General features: G+C 29.2%; 1 protein-coding gene across 1 annotated transcript in view; it reads right to left on the reverse strand.

Annotated features, from left to right (window-relative positions):
- Positions 1–25,336, reverse strand: part of LOTGIDRAFT_224835 (hypothetical protein) — a gene marked incomplete at both ends in the record, with an annotated part of 34,775 nt that extends 9,439 nt beyond the window's left edge. Inside the window, 9 exons of the mRNA XM_009048603.1 lie at positions 604–704; positions 5,656–5,868; positions 6,077–6,249; positions 7,100–7,188; positions 9,491–9,567; positions 13,520–13,654; positions 23,282–23,395; positions 24,343–24,447; positions 25,193–25,336. Coding sequence (XP_009046851.1) covers positions 604–704; positions 5,656–5,868; positions 6,077–6,249; positions 7,100–7,188; positions 9,491–9,567; positions 13,520–13,654; positions 23,282–23,395; positions 24,343–24,447; positions 25,193–25,336 — 1,151 coding nt within the window. The remainder of the gene's footprint in view (positions 1–603; positions 705–5,655; positions 5,869–6,076; positions 6,250–7,099; positions 7,189–9,490; positions 9,568–13,519; positions 13,655–23,281; positions 23,396–24,342; positions 24,448–25,192) is intronic.
- Between the last annotated feature and the right edge of the window lie 745 nt (positions 25,337–26,081).

Consider the following 26,081-nt stretch of genomic DNA (forward strand, 5'->3'; position numbering starts at 1 on the left):
AAAAATATAAGACAACCATGATAATATGCATGAATTAATTATTATATAAACACATATATTACAGGATTATTACAGACTTTGTTAGCTATTTAGATGAGACTGCCACCTTACTCTCCTGGTGTCTTATTTATTTTAGGAAAGGCTATAACACAATTTGCAGACCATTGTAATGACTTCATTTGCTCATTTAATTCGAAACTAATGATGATCATGGGTTCTAATCTAGGTTGTGAAAGTTTGGTGATCTTGCATTAGTCATTTTTCTTCAATATTCAGGTCGATCTAGCTCAAAATGTGTTGGACAATTCTGAAGATCAATGCCAAGAGGTTTGGTTAAAAGATCCCTCGAAAGTTGGAAATCGAAAAAGAGGAGGCAAAATTTCCCTCATTGCACCCTTTATGGCATTGCCCGTCTTCATTAGCCCACATGGTGCATAAAAATAGGACGTAAAACTCCATTCATTTCATTTCTGAACTCAAGTTGCTATCTTAGTAAAAAATGGCTTCTTTCATTGCCAGAAATGAGTCACACATGAGTCTTTAATCCATCATGGAGAAAAATCTTCTTAATAAACCAATTTTCTAGAGGAAGTTGAAACTTACTTGGCCTCTAATACTAAAGCTACAACACCAGCAGCTAATGGTGCTGAAGCTGATGTACCAGTATGTGTTTCTGTACATCGACCATGTAAATCAACAGTAACCTACAATAGACAATACAAACATTGTAAATTTCTTCCATCTTGACAATGAAATTTTTTCATGAACTCAGCTGTGCTCAATTATTTTAGATGTTGAATACTCTTTCAGTGACATCTCAAGGGGGAGGGTGTCAGTGCAACAGGGCCCAAGAAACAAACATACATTGAAAGGATATTACTGTTTACAATTGAATGAAATACAGTATTCAAAGATGGGTTTCCTTTTTTTTTTGTGTCAAATTAAGCAAATTTTTTGATTAATTGTTGTTTCTAATGAATTATCATGTATTTTTTATCAAATCATTATGGTTTTTATTGCATATAATTCAGCATTTTAATCAATCATAAATATGCAGTCTTGATAAACAAAAAAAAATTTTTTTTGACCTTTCTTGATAGGTCACTCATTGGAAATTCTGCTTGTAATTCTATACTAATTATAAATTAATTATGGTCATCTGAGACAAACTAGTATTTTTCTAAGTCATTAGTAGAACACCTCTACTTTCTATTCATATAAGTATTAGCATTTTTTAGAAATGAAAGTAAGGGAACCCATCTTTAATCTCTTTATCTTCAAAATTAGTTGAATGTACTTTTTGTATGTAGGTATTTCCCTTAATCCCCAAGAATGATATTGTTTTTTTTTTTTTATTGTGGTCACATATTGAAGATGATTGTTTAATGAAAGCGGTTGCATGAGGAAATGATAGAAGATAGATGCTATCAGATTTTACATCCTGATATAAAGGAAATGATGATTAATATTTACATAATAACGGTAGCTATTGAAAAGTTTTCAAGTAGATATCATAAATAGATAGTCTAGGATTTCCTAGTATCCTGACCAATGTCATTATGTTTGTAGTTATTGAATTTCCTTTGCTCGAGAACTCTATTCACCCAACTGTATCCCTTTTCAGAATGAAAATATGACATTTGGTTTGTGGTTACAATGAAAAAGACTAGAAAAAACTAAAGGAACTGGAGTTCTTTCAGTTTTACTTAGATATCTATTTCAGAGCAAAAACAATCCTACAAATGATTTGTTACAAGCTCTTTGCTTGATTTTCTCTTCTATAAATTGCCACAAAAACGACTTCTGCTGGACAAAAAGAAATACAACCAAATCAGCATCCCTGACTAAGTACTAAAAGAATTACTTAGATATCCCTTTCAGAGAATGTCTACATACATGGATTTGTGCTTGATTTTCTCTCTAAAATTGTCACAAAATGATGTTGGTTGGACAAAAGGAAATACAAGCACATCAAAAGCCACGACCAAGAAGCAGTTCATTTTAAAATAATTACTTTGATATCCCTTTCAGAACATCCTACGTAAGCTTATATAGATTGCAAATATTATGCTTGATTTTCTCTAAAATTGCCACAAAAACGACTTTGACTGAACAAATGGAAATACAATCACAACAATGAACAGCCTTGACCAAGTACCGGTATTTTGTACTCAGATTACACAGTTTATTGTTGACTGATAATAGTCAAGGGAAGAAGTAGAGACAATAGGTCAATATTTAATATTATGTGTAATAAATAACAACAATCTAGGTAAATATATGTATTTAACTTGACCAATGTGTGTGGTTTTTATAACAGATGTTCATTATTATTCTCTTCTCATGTTAATTCTTCTTTTCTACCTTTCTTAATATTTATTCTTCAAATATGTTAAATATTACTGAAAAACATTGAGTGGTTTAGGTATAAAATTAAAACTCAATAAAATTATATTATCCTTATCAAACTTCTTACTGTTAAATTAAATTTTACCCATTATTTGATTTGACTGGAAATTCTAAGCGTTTTTCTTTTCTTATCAAAACTAATCTAACAAAGAGAAAGGAATTATGAATTAACCTGCAAGTGTAAAAACTAAAATTTGATTTATTCCAACTTCTCCTAAGCAGAAAGCATTTATCTTGGGTTTTCATATGGTGAGGAAGGAGGAAATCAAATCAGACTAATTAAATCAATATATTAAAGGGACAGGTAGACCATTTTTTTCACAAATCATACTTTAGTCATAGAAACAGGAATTTTTTTTAGCTAAGTCAATCAGTAATAGTGTTGACAGCTCACCATCAAAATTTGAGCCTTCAAATTCATGTATGTCCAGAAATATCACTCTGTGACATATAGAAAAAGACATATATTGGAAAAGTGAGTAAAATTCCTAGTTAAAGTATTTTTAAAGGAATTATGCGCTTTTCGTACATTTCTAGTACTTCTTACATATATTTAAGATTAAAGTCAACCCCCAAAATGGCGCATCTGTTCCTTTAAGGTTTCATCATCTTATAACAAATGATGTTAACGTAACCAAATGTTAATTCTAACTCTTCACATACTAGTTTCAACATGAGATTATCATTATTTATAATCATTCTTTAATACAAAATAAATTGACAAATAATGGCATCATAACCAAATTAATTCCACCATTCCTCTTCATGAGAATACTGTTAATCTGTTTAAATAAAAATACCATTTATTTTCATGTCAATACCACCGTGGATAATCATTTTGTGAACCAATATAACTTGACAAATGTATTATGTTACCAATCTAAACTCTAGCCTTCCTCCTCATATACCAGCTTCAAGATGAGCATATTGTTACTGGGTTTTAAAGGGACAGTTACACCATGTTGGAGTGTTGATTTGAGAGTTGAATATTATGTAAATAGTCTTCAGAATTACTAGATATGTACGAAAATTATAAATTCCTTTAAAAATACTCCAAACTAGGAATTTAACTCACTTTCTCTATATATCACAGAGTATCTTAAATTGACGAGTCGTCATTTTAACATTCAAACGCAGATAATTCTGGACACATATAGATTTGAAGGCTCAAATTTCGATGGTGAGCTGTGAACACTATTACTGAGCTAAAGGATTCCAGTTTCTGAGACCAAAGTATGATTGGATAAAATAATGACCTACCTGTCCCTTTAATATATCATAATATAGTTTATGCTAATATAGATGCTGATAATAATTTTTTTAAACCTATATTATATATTGATAAATGATGTTACCATAACCAAAATACCTATTATATTCTAGCTTAGAGAGAATATTGTTATACAGCTTAAATAAAAATAACATTTATCTTTATGCCAATATTAATGCTGAATCATTTATCATTCTTATTATTTCCTAGGATTTTTTTAGTAAATATCTATTATATTCCTTCTAATAACATTATTCCTATTGATAACTTGTCACACAGGTCATTAATTGTTTTCAGATTCAGGTGTAGAGGTTGTAAAATTGTACTTCTGACAAAGTCACACAAACACAGACGCAGGACTTAGCTTGAAAGTTTTATATTACTTTATCTAAATAAACAATATGTATATAAGCTTAAGGAATTTAAAATTTGTTTTGTATTTCAATGCCATTTTTCAACCTGTATTAGTGTCACTATCCTGACAAAATTTACGGCATTGGACACTGAATGGCATTGTGATTTCCAGCAGCCAAATAAAATGCTATGTAGAAAATTTCCATTTCATTTCTAGGTCAAAGTTTTGAACTAACAGCTGATGTAATAGAACAAGGTATCAAGTTTTAAAATAAATAATAATACTAATAGATAATGGCCAGTATAATTTAATACAGCAATCAAAATATAATATTTTCTTTGTATTGAGTGTATAGTCCATACCTATTCTATTATTCATATTATTATGACTGACTCTAATACTGACTGTAAATATTATTCAATACAGCAGGGTTATCACTTAATCAGTTATCAAAATAGTGTCATATCACCCAAAACAACATCAAACATCCAATGCTGAGTTCATTTATTTGTGATAATGTTAATTTGAATTTGAAATTTACAATGTTCATTAGAATGCTAGTGATATAGTAGTCTTAATAGACTAATATTTGCTATTAGACCTTACTTTCAGCTAACTTAGAATATTAAATCCTATTATTTCCAACTTAACAAAGACAGAATTTTCAGCTGAAATTGAGTTTAAAGTTTTAAATTAATTTCTGTTAACTTAATTTGACCATTATTTTCCAGTGTTGAACATTCACTTAAGAATATTTGCAATAGCGCAAGTATCCTTAAAACCAAATTATCTTGACTAAAAATTTCCAATAGATTTGAAAAATATTATGCCAGAGGCTAGTGCATTAAAGATAGGTTTCCTTATTTTTTAGCACAGTGTTTTTTAATTGGTGTTTCTAATGAATTATCATGTATTCTTTATCATATCATTATGTTCTTATTGCATATAATTAAGAGTTTTAACCAATCATTAATATCCATGTATCTATAATCTTGCTGAAAAAAAAGTCTTTTTGACCTTTCTTGATCATTGGAATTCTGCTGTTAATTATCTTCTAATATAGCTAATTATGAATAAACAAACTGATAATTATAACAAAAACACAAGACGATATTATGGAATATTACTCACTTCTTTAATAAGATTGGGCACTTAACGTTTCCATAATATCGTCTTGTGTTTTTGTTATACGTGCTCCTCGCTTCATGTCGTTCAAATCTTATAAACTGATAATTAGTCATTAGAACACCTCTACTTTCTATTCATATAAATAATAGCATTTTCATTTTCATAAATGAAACTAAGGGATCTCATCTTTAAGGAATAAGTAGTTTATAGAAAGCCTAAATAAAATTAGTAAAATAATATTAGAATGGTTGAACAATATGTGTCATGGTCATAAAGCCTGTCAAAGTCAGATGGTCAAATATTTATATAGAAAATATCAACTAAATAATTATATTGATTTCTAGTAACAAGACTAGAATAAACATTTAGATGACATGTCTTTATAAACTTTAACATAACTTTTACTAAAGAGGTACTGGATGGCAAAAGGGGTCAAATTGACTTAAATTGAACTCTGTTTTAATGTTGTGGCAAGTAATTAAGTAATACTTACTATTTGTTTTTCACTATAGGAACCACTACTATAAGTTGAAGCTAGAGTTGAAGAACATTCCTCTAAATACCAAGGTTTAGAACCATGTTCTGATGTACTACTTATTGATAATGTATAAACACTATTAGTGTATCCATCACAATTACATGAATCTTGAGCATTCCCACCATTACCACTAGCCCATACATAGATAGATCCCTTTCCTTGTCGACCCTATAATGAATATGTTATGTCAAAGAGACAAACCACTTAAGCAAGCCAGAAAATCCTCCAAACCATAAAAGACAAGAAAGTCCTTATGACATAGGAAAATGAAGTGGGTAATGAAGTCAAGGTATTAAACAAAGTTCATTAGAGCTTGGCAGTGTCAAGAGGATGTTCAACAACAAATTGTCTTACCTAATATTAAAACATGCCTTACCTTAGCAATTCCATTAATGAAAGCTTTCTTAGCTAGTGGACCTGGTCCATCTACTACTCTACCATCATCATCAGGTCCCCAGCTAGCACTATAGATATCAATATGGGTACTATTAAAACTTAGTGAGGCTGCTTCTACAGCATCATATACTTCTCCATCTAACATACGTACACCTGTAATGTTACAAATATCAAATGAACAACATTATTTATTGGAACTCTTCAAAAGGAAAAGTTGACAATCTCAATTATCAAGTGGCACCAGGTGGATGATGAGATTACAAGAGACCTGTAGTATTTAATATAGTGTTCGTAATGTTAAAAGATGATATCAACCTTTGATCCATTAGGATGATATTTTCTGATTAGGAGGAGCAAAGGATCATTGATTGATGTATGAATCAAGATGGTTTTTACAGCAGATAGTCTATTGTCAGATTTCGGATCTGAAAAGGGACATGTTGGCTAATCTGTCCATAAACCCTTTAATAAACTGTTTCATTTTGTGGGTTTGTTTCCATAGTGAAATTTAAAATAAAAAAAGGCAATATTATTTCAAGAATACAGTAGTCTAGCAAGGTGTTCATCAGTAAAAGATATAATGGTATTTTAAAGTAATAATAACTAGAGTAGGAAATGTAATTATTTGCCTGAACTATTAGTGTAAATATATTGTATTAACTCTGGTGATAAGAATCTCATTAGGGGCATTTTATATCATATATATAGAATCAATATCATTATTATCACTCAATAATAATAGTAAGATAGAAACTATTCATATATACTACTCAATAGCATTGTAATACCTATACAAAACACAATATGTAACTGGTATATTAGTAATGTATTGGAATAGGTCTTTAAAACTCTTTCTTGCATTATATACTTTTACATTATAGTTTTATGGGTGGGGAGGGGGTTTGTACCCTGTAAAAGCCTGGGAACCATGGGTTCACAAACTGAAAATACATTGAATCATTCTCCTACATGGACTATTAAGTAAAGTTATTAAAATAATTACCTCCTATTTTAGAGTTAAAAGCTATACCAACACCACAAACTGTATTATTAGCTACAGCTGATACTTCTCCAGCACATCTTGTACCATGTCTGTTATAAAATAAACACAAAATATATTTACATTCAAAAAACATAGAGCAAAGCAGGGCTTTTCTATTTTATTTCAAGAATAGGATATGATTGTCAAATATTTATTTAACCAGTTGAAAGAGCTCAATTTAAGCTGTTCTTATCACTTTTGTATATGAAAATCTGACTTAATCTAAATTAAATGACAACCTGTGGAAGAATTTTCTGTAGAAAAATGCAACAGATAGCTGAAAAAAGCTAAAATCGACATTTTTTAGACAAGTAAATTCCTAAAACTCAATGGAAACAGTTTATCATAAATACAACCTAATACATCTACATTAAAGGGGCATTCTACTTTTTTTAAACTTTCAGATACGTTAAGGGATACATTTCTATAGATTTTGGTTTATAGTTTTCACAAATTTGAGAAAGAATATTTTTCGACCTACAAGATAAGCCTGATGTCCCTTTAAATTCTTCTGAAGTGTCAAAAGAAATAAGCACAAACAGTCCAGATCTCTTTCAAACATTGTATCTGAGATCCTGTACATCTAGATGCCACAATATCTTGGCTAATTCGTTTGATGTCTAAATATAATTGGTATTTAGTGAAGAAAGAAAAAGTGTACAGTGAAAACATTTCTGTCATTGCTAATTAGATCAGTTGATCCGAGTCACACTGACAATATTTGTTAAACACTTGAAAGAGAAAATCTCATTTACGTTATGCAACTAACTACACACAACTTATATCTTTATAACATATATCATTAAAGAAATACTTCCTCTTAGAATGCACATAAAATTTATCATTTCAAACATGGCCAATAAGAGTGTATATTCATCAGTGGACTGGTTTCATTAGTATACAACAGAATCCCTGCATAATCCAAAAAATCCATAAAGCAACATAATTATAAAAATTGTCTTTTTGTAAACTTAATGAATTATAGATGGATTCTGTTTGTAAGTTCTGAAGATGGATATTTACTCTTTTTGGTTAAGTTTAAAAATCTAAATCTTATGTCCATTCTATGAGGTAGTATTCCTTTAGTAGGGACAGATGCGTCATTTTTTTTTCCAAACATACTTTTGATTCAAAAACAGGAATATTTTAGTTAAGTTAATCAGTAATAGTGTTCACAGCTCACTGTTGAAATTTGAGCCTGTGTCTGATCCATGTCTGCCCAGAAGTATCCACGTTTGAAAGTTCTTTTCTTGGGACACTGCCATATATAAGAAAGGCATTATAGAAATAGGAAAATAAATTCCTAATTTGACATATGTTTGAAGGAATTATGTGATTTTCGTACATTTCTGGTACTTTCGAAGACTATTTACCAATATTCAAGACTCAAATCAACACCGCAAAATTGTGTGACTGTCCCTTTAAGAGAAAACCACCGAGCAAAACAGAGCTTTCAATCATTGGTTGTAAAAAAAACACAGTGAGAGTTGACAAGACATGATGTGTTTTATTATTGTACAAGATTAGTATTAAAATCAATACAATCTTTATATACTTCATTGTTTTTAGCTGGGAGATATAACTCTGTGTCTTAATGTTATCTATGTCTTCAGGCACCTTACAGAGTTAAAGTTAGATAAACATTAGGTTGAAAATAGTAACTAACATGTATCATCCATATGTTCTACCATATATCTCTCACTTTATAAATTACACTGTGTTTGTTTTACCATGGTATAATCAATATCTTTTTTAATGTCAATATTAACTTATAATTGTTTTATTAATAATATTATTATGTGATACCAGTTTAATCAAACTTTAATTTAACCCACTTCAGTTAGGATCTAAAGACAGCCTCATGTTGACACCCCCAGCCAATCCAATTTTTCCTGTTCAGCGTTGGGATTTTATGATGCGAACAAAAGGTGTATTTCGAGAAGCAATCACAAAATCCCAACCTTAAAGAGGGCAGAAATTTGATTGGCTGGCAGTGAGTCAATCAGACAAATGTTCAAGAGGTCCGTCTTTAGACCCAAACTGAAGTGCTTTTAAAATCAAAAATAAAAACTAATAAAAAACGTAACGAAAGTTTGGTTTAATTTTGAATAAAATAAACTGATTTCGACTTTATATTATAAAAGTATTTTGAACTCTAAATTTTTTTTCAAAAATACAAAATTCCACATTGATCAAAATCGACCATTGCCATCTGCATAATGTTTTATAAAGATTTTGAAAGATCAATATATTGTAGGCTATAATACAGAGATTGTAAAGAAGTTTTCTAAATTTATAAAATTATGAATACTATTGTGGAATGCCTTAGATTGCTATACATATTATAATTACCTGTTTTCATCTGTAGGGTCATATCTTGGCATCGGGTCATTATCATGATCATTAACATCATAACTTGCATACGGATCCTTAAATTACAATATATAACAAATATAATATATCATGCCAAAAAAGTGTATCTTCAGATCTTAGTTTTACATTTTACTTTCCTCATGCTAATGAGATCTGGCAAAGCCATGCAGTCTGAAATGAGGTAAATTTTGATATACCTTATAATGAATATACTATATACATAGATATTAATATAGATATTAATATAGATGTTTAGAAAAACAAATTTTTTTGGGGGATTAATGAAACTTTTTAATCTTTCTTCCTTGTTAACACCATTGAGAGGCACACCCTATACCAGCGCTAGCTATAAGCCTATTCATTTAGATTTAATATAGAGGTGTATTTGTGGTTGAACTACTAGTTAGTAGTATATTATATTATATAATCACATGTAGCTCTGTGAGGTTTAAAATAAAATGTTTTATATATAACTTTTAAAAGTTACAAAGGCATGTTTCATTGTATGTAATATAAGCTGATATAAAAAATGACATGAAAGCCATTAAAAATAAAATAGAACATGCATAATTCAAATTGCTAATCAATCATTGATAGTGTTTGACAAAACAAAAACTTTGATAGCTGTTAGATCTTTCCTCTATCAAAACTGTCATGTTTAGTGCAAGAGTAAACAATAGATGTATAGCTATAATATACAGCTCAAGGCCATGGACTATATCTATATACTTAGTTTATAAATTATATAATGATATCACATAAGACCAATAGGAAAAATTTCTTTTCAAATTTTGATACATTACTGAGTTGCAAAATTATTTATAAAAATAATTATTGTGGCAGGAATATGCAACCTTAAAGCTTAGTAGATTAGACAGTTGCCTTGTTACTAGGTGCGATGGGTTCAAATCTTCCTCAAGGTAAGAAATATTCTGAAGCCATGGCCAGCACTTCAGAAAGTCAACCTCTTGTCTTCTTTAATCCTAATACCTCTGAACACTGAGTGTAAATGTTTCTCAAAAAATGGTACAACTAAACTTGCACGCTAAGTGCAGAAAATTGTTATTTTTGAGGTTATCAAATCGATAATTTATAAGTTTATACTCGTAAATCAATTAAAGTATATGTACTTGTGTTATTGGTATAAGTGAGTGAAAGCTGACACAGGATCCAACACTTAGCGCAATGACGTGACATCAGAAATTTTCCTACTGAGTTTTCGAACCTAATCACCTATACAACAATCCAACTCACTACCGACTGGCGACTGATGAATTGATAATATTTTATCTGATATTACATTGTGATGATTTAAGATTAAGTTATTAAGCTTCAAGCATAAACAATACAGTCAATCGAATTATAAACTCTATATATCAACATTGATTACGACAACTTGCTAGTATTTTAATGACATATTTATGATTTAGAAGACTACATAGAAAACCTCCACTTTTGTTAAATTTATTTAGGCTTATGGAGAACTCCTTCATAAATACAATAAATATGTTTCTGTCATTTTGGCTGATTTATTTAGTCAAGCATGAATTGATCTGGTTGTATCTCATGATTTTGACTATTGTGGTAGTGATATGCAGACCATACTTACTCTTTTCGAAACACCTGATGGTACTTCTCTTTGGAGGAGTCCACTAGTATACAATCTTTAATCCCTATTTTACAATTTAAAGGAGATATTTGATAGACGGAAATGTCTTGCATGTACGGATTTTGATCAATAATGTACATCATTATATATATTGTTGACAATAAAAATAATTAACAGTTATACCTCTGTAACTGACACTAAACCTGACATTTGTTGTAAATCATTAATTCTAGCTGACAAATACATTAGAGTGATGATTCTCTGTTCTATTAGACTAGTATATTACTAACATCACCTGTCAATGTCTTATTGTGTTCTTTACGTCACAATGTTAATTAACCAGTAGTTAAACGTCAAAAGAATGTCAAAAACCATCTTAGGATAGGCTGTCAAATTATTCAATTGGAAAAAAAGGAAAGTCAAATTGCTGATTGAACTTTAAAATTGTGAATTATTGAAAAGGTTTAAAAATTATTTTGACAGATCCAGGACCTTATTTTCTATTATTCAAATTCATTCCTTGATATTTTTCAGTCTACTAGTCTTTAACTGTGTTTCCACTGAGGGAAAAAGCCAGCTTTAAGATATCTTTCATGTGTTTCTACTGGGCAAATTGCGATTTGGTTCATTCTGATTTCTAGAAAATTGAGGTAGGAGGATCCATAAAAAAAAAAAAAAAAAAAAAAAATTGGTCTGCCCTTAGTTTTGAAATATTGTTTAAAACAAATATAGAAAGAGGCATAGGTAAAGAAGCACTTGAAAGATAAGTATATAGATGTAGTATTATATAATCCATTTATATTCATATATCTTGTGCTTCTCTATTATACTGTTTAAAACACTTACTGGTAAGTAAAGAAGCACAATATATATGGATATTGTGCTTCTTTATTAAATATGGTATGATTGATGGTTCATGATATTGAACTGAATATATTGCTCATTAAAGTTTCCCAAGAAGTCTCAAACAAATTCATTAATAACTTTCTTTATGAACCTAACAGAGTTATAGAAATTTCTTTATTTTAACATGTCACTTTAAATTAACTTGTTCACTTGTTAATGGAATGAGATTGCATGTCATTATTAAAACAGAACAGAGTTCAAATAGTAGATTACAAGTTAAATGGTAATTGAACCTAATGCTAGTAGGTATAATATGTTACAAAAGAGAAATTCTTATTATAGTAAGAGACCGAACTTGAAACTTATGGCGTGTGGATATAAGTATATATTCATACAAACACAGTAATTAATATCATTAATAAGGCTTAAGCGATACACCAAATAGTCAGTCATAATGTTTGACTCCTGATGTTGGATGTAACTAGGGAAAATATTGTCTTAAAAAGGACTTAATGTTATTTTCACTTCATATGTTTCTGTTTAAATTCTTATTGAAAATGTTACCAGTAAATATTATCTTAAAATCTTCTAGTTCACATGCAGATAATCATAGTCTTAATCATATCTTCATGTATCCTTTCAGCCCAATTTATTAACATGTATTATTTCACTTTTGTTAGATCTTGTACTCAACATGAAATTCTGCAAAACCATAAATTTGAGAAGATGTTTAAGCCATGAGTTATAATTTTTCATTGGAACTGTCTTAAAATGTAAGTGCTGTCAGTGGTCTATGTAATTTAGTAAATTGACCCAAGACTGTGTTTTGATTTGCTCCTGCTGAGACCCAAGCGTTAATAACACTATAATGTGTTAATTGTGTTATAAATATCATATTTAATATCATTGAATATATAAAGGGCAAGCTTACAATTATAAATAATCATTTATCAAAGAGTACAATATACACCAGCTGTATAAATATCTACTCAACATATAAATCAACCTATTACATTTCTTTATGATTTATGTCTTAGAAATATTAAAACAGAAACTGAAACATATTACTCAGAGTTTCAAGCTGAGCCTAACAAAATTTTTATTAAGCACATGTTTTTAATAGTTTTTATATCGCTCTAAGCACTATTTTAACAGTAAAATATTTTGTTATAGTAATCTTATAAAAGATTATATTGGTAAATTCTATTTTCCTGTTTGTGTTTTGTTTTTGTAAATATCAGTTATAACTAGAAATGAGAATGACTTCACATTCATCAAAATAAAATAAAAAATTAATTTGAAGGGTAAATTTCATTATACTTCCTCAAAGAAAACCCCAAATTTTTTAAATGTCCCAAATTTTGTCTCAAAATTGCAAATAAAACAAATTTCTACAAAAGATAGTACATTGTTATTTATTACAAAGTGATGTAATTTTAAGATCACAGCTGCCATTGAAGCTAATGTTCCAATTCACATCAAAATACTAGCCAGTAAAATACAATTTGTTACTCAATTACTATACAGTACAGTAATAGAATAAATTAACTTACATAGTTCTGTTGTAAATCAGGATGATTGCGTTCAATACCATCATCTAAAATAGTAATAACTACATTGCGTCCAGAGTATCCTTTCTGCCATGCTGGTATTACATTCATATCAAATCCTCCTCTACCACCACCATGCTGTAATACATAAATTAACATTCAAATCTATTACATTCCTTGATTAAAAATAAGGGTTAATTTTATTTAATTTTAGGGATAAAATTTAGAATTTTAAGGCTAATTTTGGGCTTAAATTAGAAATTTTATAAAGAAATTATGGCAGTTTTAGACATTGATATCTTTCACACATTTGACACGAAAGATACTTGTTAAAATATTTTAGCGCCATGCACTCACGAGAAAATAAAAAAATTAGGTTTGATTTGCTTGCATCTGAGGCCATTTGGGACAGCAATGTTGACAATGTACGAAAACTGTCTCTCAAGAAGTAAAAATATGGAATTGAAATAATAAATAAGGGTCTTTTTAGGATTTTCATGCAATTCAATATTCTTTTAAAGAATTTCAGCAAAATGAAAAAAAAAAGGTTTTTCTAGGAATTTCAAGGCCACTAGACACTCTGCTTAAAGTCCACACAGCAGAAAATTTCATCTGGTGTAATTTTTGATGAAAATATCTAGTTAGGGACATATTTTGGGAAGTTGACCAGTTTAAAATGGGAACCAGACAAATTGCATGATATATATAATACATAAAACTGATTTCCTTCAATATCTAATCAATGCTTCTAACACATTGCTTCAACAACTTGTACAAACCACATGAATAAATAATGAAAATAGACTCAAATTATTCCCTATATTAGCATTCTGACACTGAGAAAATAGTCATTAAAAATTCTTTAAATTGAAACTTAAGTGATGAATTCAAGCATGAAAGTTTCATCAAAATCAATTTCATGGATAGTTCATTGCAAATGCTCTGATTATATGGGTCTATAAACAGCTTGACTTATAACCTTTTACTGTGAAAATTCATTCTAATGTTTGCCTAAGGGTTCAATTGAAACTGTCTACCTTCTTAATGTGTTAGTATTTAATTTGTTGTTATAAGAAGAAATTCATGTTCAACAAGTGTCTCAATGTAAAAAAGTAACCTATTTCATGTAAAGCAACATTTTAAATGCATTTAAGCCTCTATAAAAGAGTTGAATTAAAACATTACCACATCAAAGTTTGCTAGTCAAAATGACCCTTTTAATTTACGCTTCAACATTTCCAAAGATTACAAAAATTGATCAAATTGTATATCAGTACTCTTCGTGAAAATTTTCTGCAAAATTCAGAATTATACACCAACTCTTGGTCGTCTCTATTTTATGTCATAGCTATAGGCAATATTTATTGATTAGAAGTTTACAATTGGAACATATTGAATCGCTAGCAAATTTTGATCAAATGTGAATCAAACTTTATCTTGATTATTTGCTACTGATATTTTGTGTAATAAATCAAATTTTTCGATCTAAATTGAACCCTGATGATATTAAACTGTATTTCAGTAAAATCATTCATTTTTATGGGCACCAAATTTTACAGAAACATGTCATTGGGGTACGAATCAAAGATTGTATGATAAATATTGATACTTCTGAAGACTGTGTTAAATATCAGGAGAAAAATATTGAACCTGATAAAATTTGGTTGTCAACATTTTTTGCAAATGATATAAAATTTCCAATGATTATTGAAACAAAATCAACCATTTTCAAAATTTGATGAGTGGCTGTACACATTCACAATTAGTTATGTTTTTATATAGAAATCACATGAACATATGCCTTCAAAATATTTCTTTAATCAATGCCAGTAGGGCTGGGTAAAATGATCTAAATAATCCATACAAATGTATAATTTTACTTTTAGAATTTCATTAATGATTATATGTCAAGTTTTCTCCACTGTACCCTTTATGGTAATCTCTACCACATAGTTTCCCTTCAACACATGTATTACCTACAATAAGCTATAACAACCAATTAAAACAAGAATATACTATGATAAAATGAAGATTTTTAGCATGTTTTTTATTTAGTATTTACAGGGTTTCTCAATTATTTTTATTATTAATCGATTATTGATCAGTAGTCTGTAATCAATACCCATCCTGAAATACTAGGTACTATATGTTCTACAGGAGATTACATAATAATAGACTATATAGTAGTGTGTCCTGTTTAAAACCAAGACTAAAATATCAGGTCTGTTTTATATCCTGTTATCCTAACATAAATAGGATCTAAAGTTTTCTTATTCCTTTCTTATCTCCTTATACAATTTTATAAATATAGCTCAATGGAAACAAACTTTCATTATATATATATAGTTCATTTTCACAATGTTTGGTTATTACAAACTATGTCTAATACCTTGACATCATAAGGCACTTTTCTTGTATCACAGAAGTTTGTAAATTCAGTTATTTGATTGGATTGTATCCTAGTGATACAGCCAATCAGAGACTTTGACATATAGATTGTAAAGAATTTGGTTGCATGTGTCATTGGCTGTAAACAATCACAACACTGTATAACATATTTCTGTCATACAAGAAAGGTGTCTCATGATGTCAAGGTCTTGAACACAGTTCGTAATAACTTGACATGAGGAAGATGCATGTAGTTGAGACTTTATACAATTTGATACCTGAATACAGTTTCCTAAAAAAGCTCAATACCAAAATATAACCTAAAGGTATTATTCAACCCAAATTTTCACATTTGAACAAATTATTTTGTAAGATTTTCTTAATAAAATGAGTCACTCGTTGAAAAGTGGGTTTATCAAAAGGATCATTCAAGTGTACTAACTATTTCTATAATAGTTCTACTTAAACATATAGCTTATTCAATAAATTATCTGACACACTTTACTAAACAGTCAACTTCAAATGAGAATTTAAAACCAAAACATATCAATATTTAGATTTGTACAGTGTGATAACTTTCAGAGAGATATCACATAGAAACAATACAGTTAACACAACTCAATTGTAACGTAATGATGACCGGGACAGGGGAATATTAATGACTGAATATTCAATACTTGAAATATGAATAAATTAACTGATTACACTGTCACGACAGGGGAATATGAATGACTGAATATCCAATAAATGAAATATGAATAAATTAACTGATTACACTGTCACGACAGGGGAATATGAATGACTGAATATCCAATAAATGAAATATGAATAAATTAACTGATTACACTGTCATGACAGGGGAATATGAATGACTGAATATCCAATAAATGAAATATGAATAAATTAACTGATTACACTGTCATGACAGGGGAATATGAATGACTGAATATCCAATAAATGAAATATGAATAAATTAACTGATTACACTGTCACGACAGGGGAATATGAATGACTGAATATCCAATAAATGAAATATGAATAAATTAACTGATTACACTGTCATGACAGGGGAATATGAATGACTGAATATCCAATAAATGAAATATGAATAAATTAACTGATTACACTGTCATGACAGGGGAATATGAATGACTGAATATTCAATAAATGAAATATGAATAAATTAACTGATTACACTGTCATGACAGGGGAATATGAATGACTGAATATTCAATAAATGAAATATGAATAAATTAACTGATTACACTGTCATGACAGGGGAATATGAATGACTGAATATCCAATAAATGAAATATGAATAAATTAACTGATTACACTGTCACGACAGGGGAATATGAATGACTGAATATCCAATAAATGAAATATGAATAAATTAACTGATTACACTGTCATGACAGGGGAATATGAATGACTGAATATCCAATAAATGAAATATGAATAAATTAACTGATTACACTGTCATGACAGGGGAATATGAATGACTGAATATCCAATAAATGAAATATGAATAAATTAACTGATTACACTGTCATGACAGGGGAATATAAATGACTGAATATCCAATAAATGAAATATGAATAAATTAACTGATTACGCTGTCACGACAGGGGAATATGAATGTATGAATATCAAATTACGGAAAATAAAAAAAATAACTGATAAATTCAAAACTTATTTACCAAAGGTTTTAATAAATATTATTACATTATATTATAAGCTTATAAAATATTTTTAATCTAAAATAATAAATTTGAAACCCTTACTAAATAAATATAATTATTGATATTTAATATTTATTTAAACCATGTATCAAAAATGTCATCTTTCTAAGTGAAAAAATCAATGAAGATATTTCAAAAATTACTCCTTTGTAACGCTATTCTACAAGGACTGCATGAAAGGTCTTATATTCAATACCAATCAGTGAAGCCTCTTAAACTCGATAAATTTCTACTTGGCTTGCTATCTAGATTCAGAATTAGCTTTGCATTTCCTCAAACACAACCAATTGTATAATCAAATCTTTCATGAAATCTTAACCATGAAAATGAATATCAATAAAATTCTAAATATCAATAAATACAATAGACATCTGTTCTCAATACTTGTATTAAATTGTATAAGTTATAACTATTATAGATTTATACAATACATGTAAATCAGTAACAATACTCAGTTTTAACTAGTGTTTCACAAAAAAAAAATTTATAATTTGTTTTTTTCATTTATTTAGCTAACTTGTAATGAATTAAATTGGTCTCATAAAAAATCAACATCAAATACTGCAAACAGATCTTTAAAATGCAAAACTTGTACAAGCAATGTCCTGCATCAGTAAGAAAATAGGAAAATAATAACATGTTATTTAACTCTGCTATGATTAAACTTTCGGTTTGAATCACCTCACCCCTTAAATAAACTGTCAAGTCAAAAATATCATATAATTTTTCTGCCATTTAAGCTTACGTCAATAATTGTCATAAAGAGTTTAAATGATATATATATATATAACATTTCTCTTACAAAAATCAATTTTATTCATAGACTTGTCGAGAATATAGAAATATTTTATTTATTGTACAATAACAATATATTATATCAGCTTGATATTATACATACACCTAGCCAATAATTATATTATCTATGTTTCTAACAACTGTCATTCCCAGGAATAAAACCATTAATATATTCATCAGACAATTCCAGAAAACAGAAGTTTGAAATCTATAGGGAAAAATACAGCTGTACGATTTGTAATTGATTTTAAAAGGAATTGGTAGAGTATAATATCTATTTTCTATTACTCAATTAGTTACATGGGACATTATTCGCGTCCATTTGTGGTAAATTTTCTGTCCATGGTTTCAGGGTGTAAAAATTCCCACTCATTTCCAATTTTGCAACTTTCATTTACAAATGTAGATACGTAGGTTATTGAGTCATTTTAGAGCAAATATAAAGCAAGGAAGACAGATATGTAAATCTTACTTAATATGTTTCACTTCTACTTTCTTAGCCTTAAACGAAAATAAGTTTGGGTTTTGCTGAATTCATCCTATATTTAGCTGAAACCTTAAATAGATGTATATTTCCTTACTAGACATATATATACCGGTATATGAAATGAAAAGTAGTTTGGTGAAATTCGAAGAAAAATTGTCTGCAATCATATGACCCAGAATTTGTAAAGGGAATAAGGAAATTAACCAGGGCAAGTTTGGCTAAATTTCAAAATTTATAAAAATATCACCCAAAATATTTATCTCTTCCAAAAATAATTTAAACTTTATAGAAATTTATTTGCCATTGCAATTATTTGTATCTTTTGCAGTTCTGTTTGAAGTCTGTATAGACAAATACAGAAATTGTATGAAAACATGTAGGTTTTACAATGTCATGGAGCAATTTTTTCGAGGTTAAAATTTTTTCACATACTACAGTACCTCATTGATATTCTGCTAAATATATTTCTCAAGAAAACATTGAAATTTTTTGTGTAGTCTGCAAGTTTTCTCAGGCACAGATGGAGTTTTAATTTCTTACGAAAATAAATATGTCTAAAAACATGTATGACACATTTTTTAGCTATCAGATAATATAATCTTGAAGTTTGAACAGTAGTTTATTATATAAGGAAGAATTATTAAGATATAAGATATGATATGACTGGTGAGGGGGTGAGTAATCATCACTTTACTCCTATATATATATCAAACAAAAAACACAATCAACATCATTCTTTACATGTTTCCTAAGTAAAGAACAACTTTGTTTTATAGTTATTTGGTTATTTTTACCCCATCATTTCATAACTCAAATGATGAAAGATTTGGTTTAATTTGAAAATTATGAAAAAATGTCAATAAATTTTTGAAAGTTTTTGTTTCATAATCAGTAAAAAATAAAACTGACAATCAGAATTATCATAAGTTTATCAAAATAAGTTGAGTCAATCTTTACAAACAAAGCAGTCTGTGCCCTGGAAAATATTTTTTTTAATCAAAAACACAGATTAAAACTTCAGCCTGGTAGAAGAAATTATTAGCCAATGAATTTTACCATCAATTTTAAAAGGTTACTACTGGCATAAATAAAAAGAAAACTGATTTAAAATGACTTTACATTACAATAAGTTGAATTTTTAAAAAAGCTATATTTCAAAAAAGATTATATGTCATTTACAGCCATTTCTAAACCTTTAAAGGTGATTTGAAGACTTGAGTTGAAAGATAACTTTTACTGAAATTTGACATTCAAAATGGTCGTAGACTAGTTCATGTGTGTTTTTTTCCATGTAAAAACCATACATAATTTCCTTTATGGCATGTCAGGCTGTCTATTCCATCAATGATGGATACGATGGTAAAATTAATTTGGCATCTAAGCTAGTTTCAGAAAACAAGAGATGCATGAGATGTATGACAAAGCTTGTATTAATAGGTAGATGTAAAAGTATTCAGATTATACAACCACCAACTGTTATACTGAAGTTATAATTAAAATACACATATTGTTTGTTCTTTTTTCTTCTATTTAGTTTTACCACAGTAAATATTGTCTATTTCTATACATCATTAGGTGGTGGTGTCAAACTTTACCTTTCCTTAACCTTTCTGTCACACAGCCATTTTCAGAGAAAGTAGTCTAAAAATGAAGTTGTAAGTAACAAAAAAAACTATTCGTCAATTATATGAATTCCCTTAATGTGTTTTTTGTACTGAATTATGCAATCAATATGAAATACTAGTAATAACTGTCAATTGTTTATTATTTATATTCAGAATAGAATAAATGTCTTGAGACCATTTGAAGGGATAGTTAAAGAGGTTTTCTAAATTTTCTATGTGTATCAGAGACACTATGTCAATTTTAATCAGAAGTCTGTGGTTCCTGCAATTCCACAAAAATACAAGTTTGATAACGTAACAAAATCCTTCATGAGTAGTGATGTCATCAAACACTTATATAGGAGATTTATGAACTTCTTCACTCTACTTATAACAATACCATTAAGATGGTTTACTTAGTTCACTGTTTTAATGTGCCATTTTACCAGTAACAAGATTTTGAGTCTGCACAAATTTCTAATTTTGGCATGGCCAACCACTGCAGCCAAGACAGAATTTTCCATTCTTTCCTGTTTGAGATATGAATAGATGATAAGATTACTGTATGGACATTTTTTTCATTTCCATTTGTAAATGTAATATCACAAGTTTCTGATGTTGTTTCATTCGACATTTATCTTATCTTTATGTGGTTGTTATCACAGTAACAATATGACTGTAGAATTATACTGGATATTGACATATCAATTTCTTCTTCTTTAAGGAAATAAAAAACACATTTTCTATGGCATATCAATCAATAAACGGAACCAATCTTTGTTATCTTCTATTTTATCATCTACTTAAGAGAGTCCACGCAGCTAATATTTTTCTTATTAGGTATTTGTTTCACACCAGAGGCTGCTGGCTCTGTTAATGATAAAAGACCGTCCATGTGTCAGCTTATTAGCTTGCATTGAAGTCTATTTAATTTCAGTTGACTAGAATTATTATTGTATCAAGTGTCACTAGTGAGGCAGACTAAAACTCTTCTTATAAAACACCTGATTCCACTTTGTAACTGGATTTCTTATTTATTCATTCCTTTTAAAGACAACTGATACTTATTTTCCACATTTTATAATTTTTTTCTAGTGAAACATTCAAAATAAACAAAAGTCGAGGCAAAGTTAATACCTGGAGATTATTAGTTCATTTACGATTAACATACCTAGTCTTACAGAAAAAATAATATATAAATATATACATGTATCTCTAGTTTCCTATCTATCAATAAAGACATGATCTTTCCTGGATCATAAGATCTCATTTACAACTGAGACAACTGGAATAGTTGGAGAAGGAAGCTGAATTATTCATGACCATGTGATATTGCATGTCATGTCACACAAACTAGGATACACAACCATAATATTCTCCATGTATCCAAGTCAATTCTTTCATGAAATTTTTGAGTAATGAAGAGATGATTAACAAGACTATTCACAGTTTTTTTGGTATTTCAGTTTTTTTTTTTTGTACAAGATTAATCTGTAACAGTGCCAAATATGAAATATCTAGGATGAATTCTTTATAATCAGTATCAATAAAAATCTAGGACATGTTAAAGGGATTGTAAAGAGTTTTTCTAAACTTTCTATGCGTATTGGAGACACTGTTAGCATCAATTTCCAATTTTACACCTGTTGTCTCTGCAATGTGTTTTATGAGGTCACCAATTGCGAAGGGCTTTATGTGATACAAGTATATTTTGTGATTAGTGACGTCAAGAACTGTTTGTTTTAGTGGAATTGCAGGAACCACAGACGACTGATTGAAATTGGAATGCTGTAAATTGAAGCTATCTCTGTCTCCTATACACATAAAAAATTTAAAAAAACTCTCTACAATCCCGTTAATAATTGAAATCAAGACAGATCATGTAGGTTTTGATTTGTAACACTAATAAATGTTATAGCCAGCAGGCTAGCAAATTCCCTTTCAGACAAATATCATTTTCATACCAAATTAATTGAAAATATGAGGATTCCTGTGGACAATTGCAGACACAAAAGTTACATGAATACTTAAAACATTTAAAAAAAATCAATAAACTTCATAGAAAGAAAAAAAAATTGGAGAATAAGACATTTCTTTGAGGCCAATTTTAACAAAAACCTGGATAGAACAACATTTCTAAATATAATTCAACAGCTTAGAGAATTAATCTTCAATTACATGCATCAAGACAGAAAATGAACATGAATCTTTTCAAACAAGTTGAGTCAAGGACAATATTTAGAGCAAATTAAAAAAAAAGAAATAAGCTGTCGATAATGTGCAACACTATCTAGTGTGCAATCAGGAAATTTTTTAATCAATTTTCCCTTTTTGGAAAAATATTTAGCTTTCACACACTGCAGAGGAAAAGTTATATATTTGCTATGAATTTAAAATTTTGATAATCAATTATTAATTAAATATTGTGATTATGAATTGATTATTGAAACTAATCTGAAAAGGTTTATCCTTTCAAAACATCTGAATATATGCTGTCTTGACCTGAAGTCGCATTAAACTCTCTTTCTTTGATAATATAATAATATATATTCATAAAGTATATTTTTAACCCTCTCCCAACTAGCACATTATATATATGATAATATATCTGAGGAATGACCTATGATGCCTGTTGCCAGTTATTATTCATGGGATAACCAACTTGTCCTTGCCCAGAGAATAAGGTTACTATGATTGTATGTTAATAATTGTACCGGTATATCTGTTAATAAAGCACAAAGTAACTTACCAAATACCACTGAGCACCATACAAGGAATCATTAAATTCATCAGCATTGGGATTAGGTTTGATTAAATCACGTTTATACCGGGGTTTGTGAACTTGTTGTTCAAACCAGTGAACCTAGAAATTAGAAAACATGGTGCTTGATTATTTGAAATAAGAAGAATATCAGAAGGAGGTAAACATAATGACTTCCCATATACTATTATTGGATTCCTACGGTTGCACTTTCATTATTAATGAAATTTCAGCTTCAGATAGCTTATAGAGGCAGTGTACATCTATTTATAGGGTATGAAGCAATGATATCATACGCATAATAAAGCAATGGAGGTAAATTAGGTTTTTTTTTTATAAATTGTCGGCAAATGAAGACGAGCAATGCCATGCAGTGGGAAATGTTGCCAGGACAACTACATTTGCCTACTTATTTTCAATTTCTAACTTTAATGTGCACAGTCTGTAACACATGGGGCCTCGGTTTAAAGATGGGTTTCCTTATTTTTAGTGTAAAATTAATCAAACTATTTGATTAATTGGTGTTCTAATCAATTATTATATTCTTATGTTCTTATTGCATATAATTAAGAGTTTTAATCATAAATGACCATGGATGTATGTACAGTCTGAATAAACAAAAAAAATACTTTTTACTTAAGTGGAATTCTGCTGGTAATTTGTTTTCTTATTTGGCTAATTATATGAGACAAACTGGTATTTTTCCAAGTCATTGGAACACCTTTACTCTCTATTCATGAAAATAAGGGAACCCATCTTTAATGTCCAATCACAAAGGCTAGACACTTTTTCCATGCCAGCCAAATCCGAAGATATTGTATTATATATATGGACCTATCTGCTGGGATGGAATCCCAGACCTTCAGGTTAGCGAGAAAGTGTCTACCTCACTGAGCCACCCTGGCTCCTTTACAAAATTACAGGCACTAGGAGAGGATTGAGTTACAACTACAGTTTAATGAAGCAGGAATATATATATATTCCCTTTATAGTTCTAAAGTAAACAGATCTATACTTGTAGCCCATAATGAAAATGTACAAAAACTTACGTCTTGATGATTGGATAATAAGGCATGATGTTCTGGACTGTGTGTAGCAGAACGACGTTGTCTATTGGGGATTTCAAGGAAATAATGATCATCTATACTTCCAATCTATTATAAAAAGAGAGAATGACATGTAGAATTTCATTTAAGGTTATACTGAGACATTGAACAGTAAACTGGGAATTGTTTAGTATTTAACTATGTAGGGTTTCATTACATTTCCAATCCATAACAAAAAAATTTATGTTCAGTCGCAGACTCTTCAATTAATCAAAAAATAACTTAGAAATCTACATTTAATTAATCAACTGATGCCATTGTAAGTATCATAATTTCATAGTCAACTATAAGCCTATTAGCTTGTGACTAAAATTCCAGACTTTTTTCCTGATTTTTTATGTCAAAATCAATGAGCTTAAGCTTTACTTCATAATCAGCAAAATCACATTAACAGTTTCATAATAATTGTCCTTCATATGTAGAAAAAGTGACTTTAATCAACATACAATATTGTGAATCAATTATCCATTTAACTTCTCAGAAGAGAAATCTGACATCTAGTTCATCTCCAATTCAATCAGTCATTTTATAATTACACTATGCAGGTCTTATGCCATTATGGAGCAATCATATGATTAGTATGGCAGGCTTGTTGGAAAATGTTCACACTAGATACTGTGTTTCCTTTGACTGAACTGTGAATATAATGAATTTGTAGACAAACTGAAAGTCTGATTTTCCTTCTGAAAAGTGAAACTGGTCGAAATTGAAATAAGAATATGAGCTAAGAATGTAACTTATATATTAAAGATCATACTGATACCTCTTTAAAAGTAATAATTTTACAACATACCTGTCCCTTGTTGATTAATCCTGTAGATCTTAACACTCTGTTTAATCCTTCTCTACCTCCTTTAATATGTACAGCAAACTGATTGATATAGTTGGCTTGACAAGTTACAATTAGTAAGAAAACTATCCATAATAATTGATACATGTTTTGACCATTATGATTAGTCACACAATACATAGGGATGTTCAAACTAACAATCAGGATTGAATTTCTTTTCTTAAATCACCGGTATGGTAGGTACCTACAATAAAGTTTAACACCTGTTAATTTACTGTAATAACGAAATTTAGATAAAACTTTTTCACATTTGTATGACTTGAAATATCAACTAAAAAATACTGCCGTACTGACAGCCTTAGATTGCCTTTGGGTGATGAAAATACCAACCACTGGAAAAGTTATTATTTTTAAATAGATTTTACAGATGGGAATTTTCAAGATAATTCTCTGCGTGGGAAGTGTAACCTTATCTAATTCAAGCGTGTATTTTTGAGTAACAACAGGACTCAAATTCTGTTTTAATATTTCTATATCGCTCTACTAAGCTCATTGAGCATTTTGTTAACAGTGAAAATATTTTATTATTGAACCTTATATTTCTATAGACCTGAAGACATTCTAAGACAAATGGCATCTAGGCAGGTCTAAGCTATAATTGAAAATTTTATTTTGAATATTTCTGAAATGTGATCAAAAATTTAATTCAAAGCTCAATGTAGTCAGAGAGTAGTTACTGGGCCAGATTTAGCACATTATCTAATAAGAATTCAAAATAAAATTTCAAAATCAACCATGTCATGAATATGGTACTCTCAGTATGTACAGAATAAGACAACTTATTGTCTGACCAGAGAGATTATGAAGATAATCTGTATTCTGTCATTTAAAA

Source organism: Lottia gigantea, assembly GCF_000327385.1.
Source record: "Lottia gigantea unplaced genomic scaffold LOTGIsca_125, whole genome shotgun sequence".
NCBI classification, from domain to species: domain Eukaryota; kingdom Metazoa; phylum Mollusca; class Gastropoda; family Lottiidae; genus Lottia; species Lottia gigantea.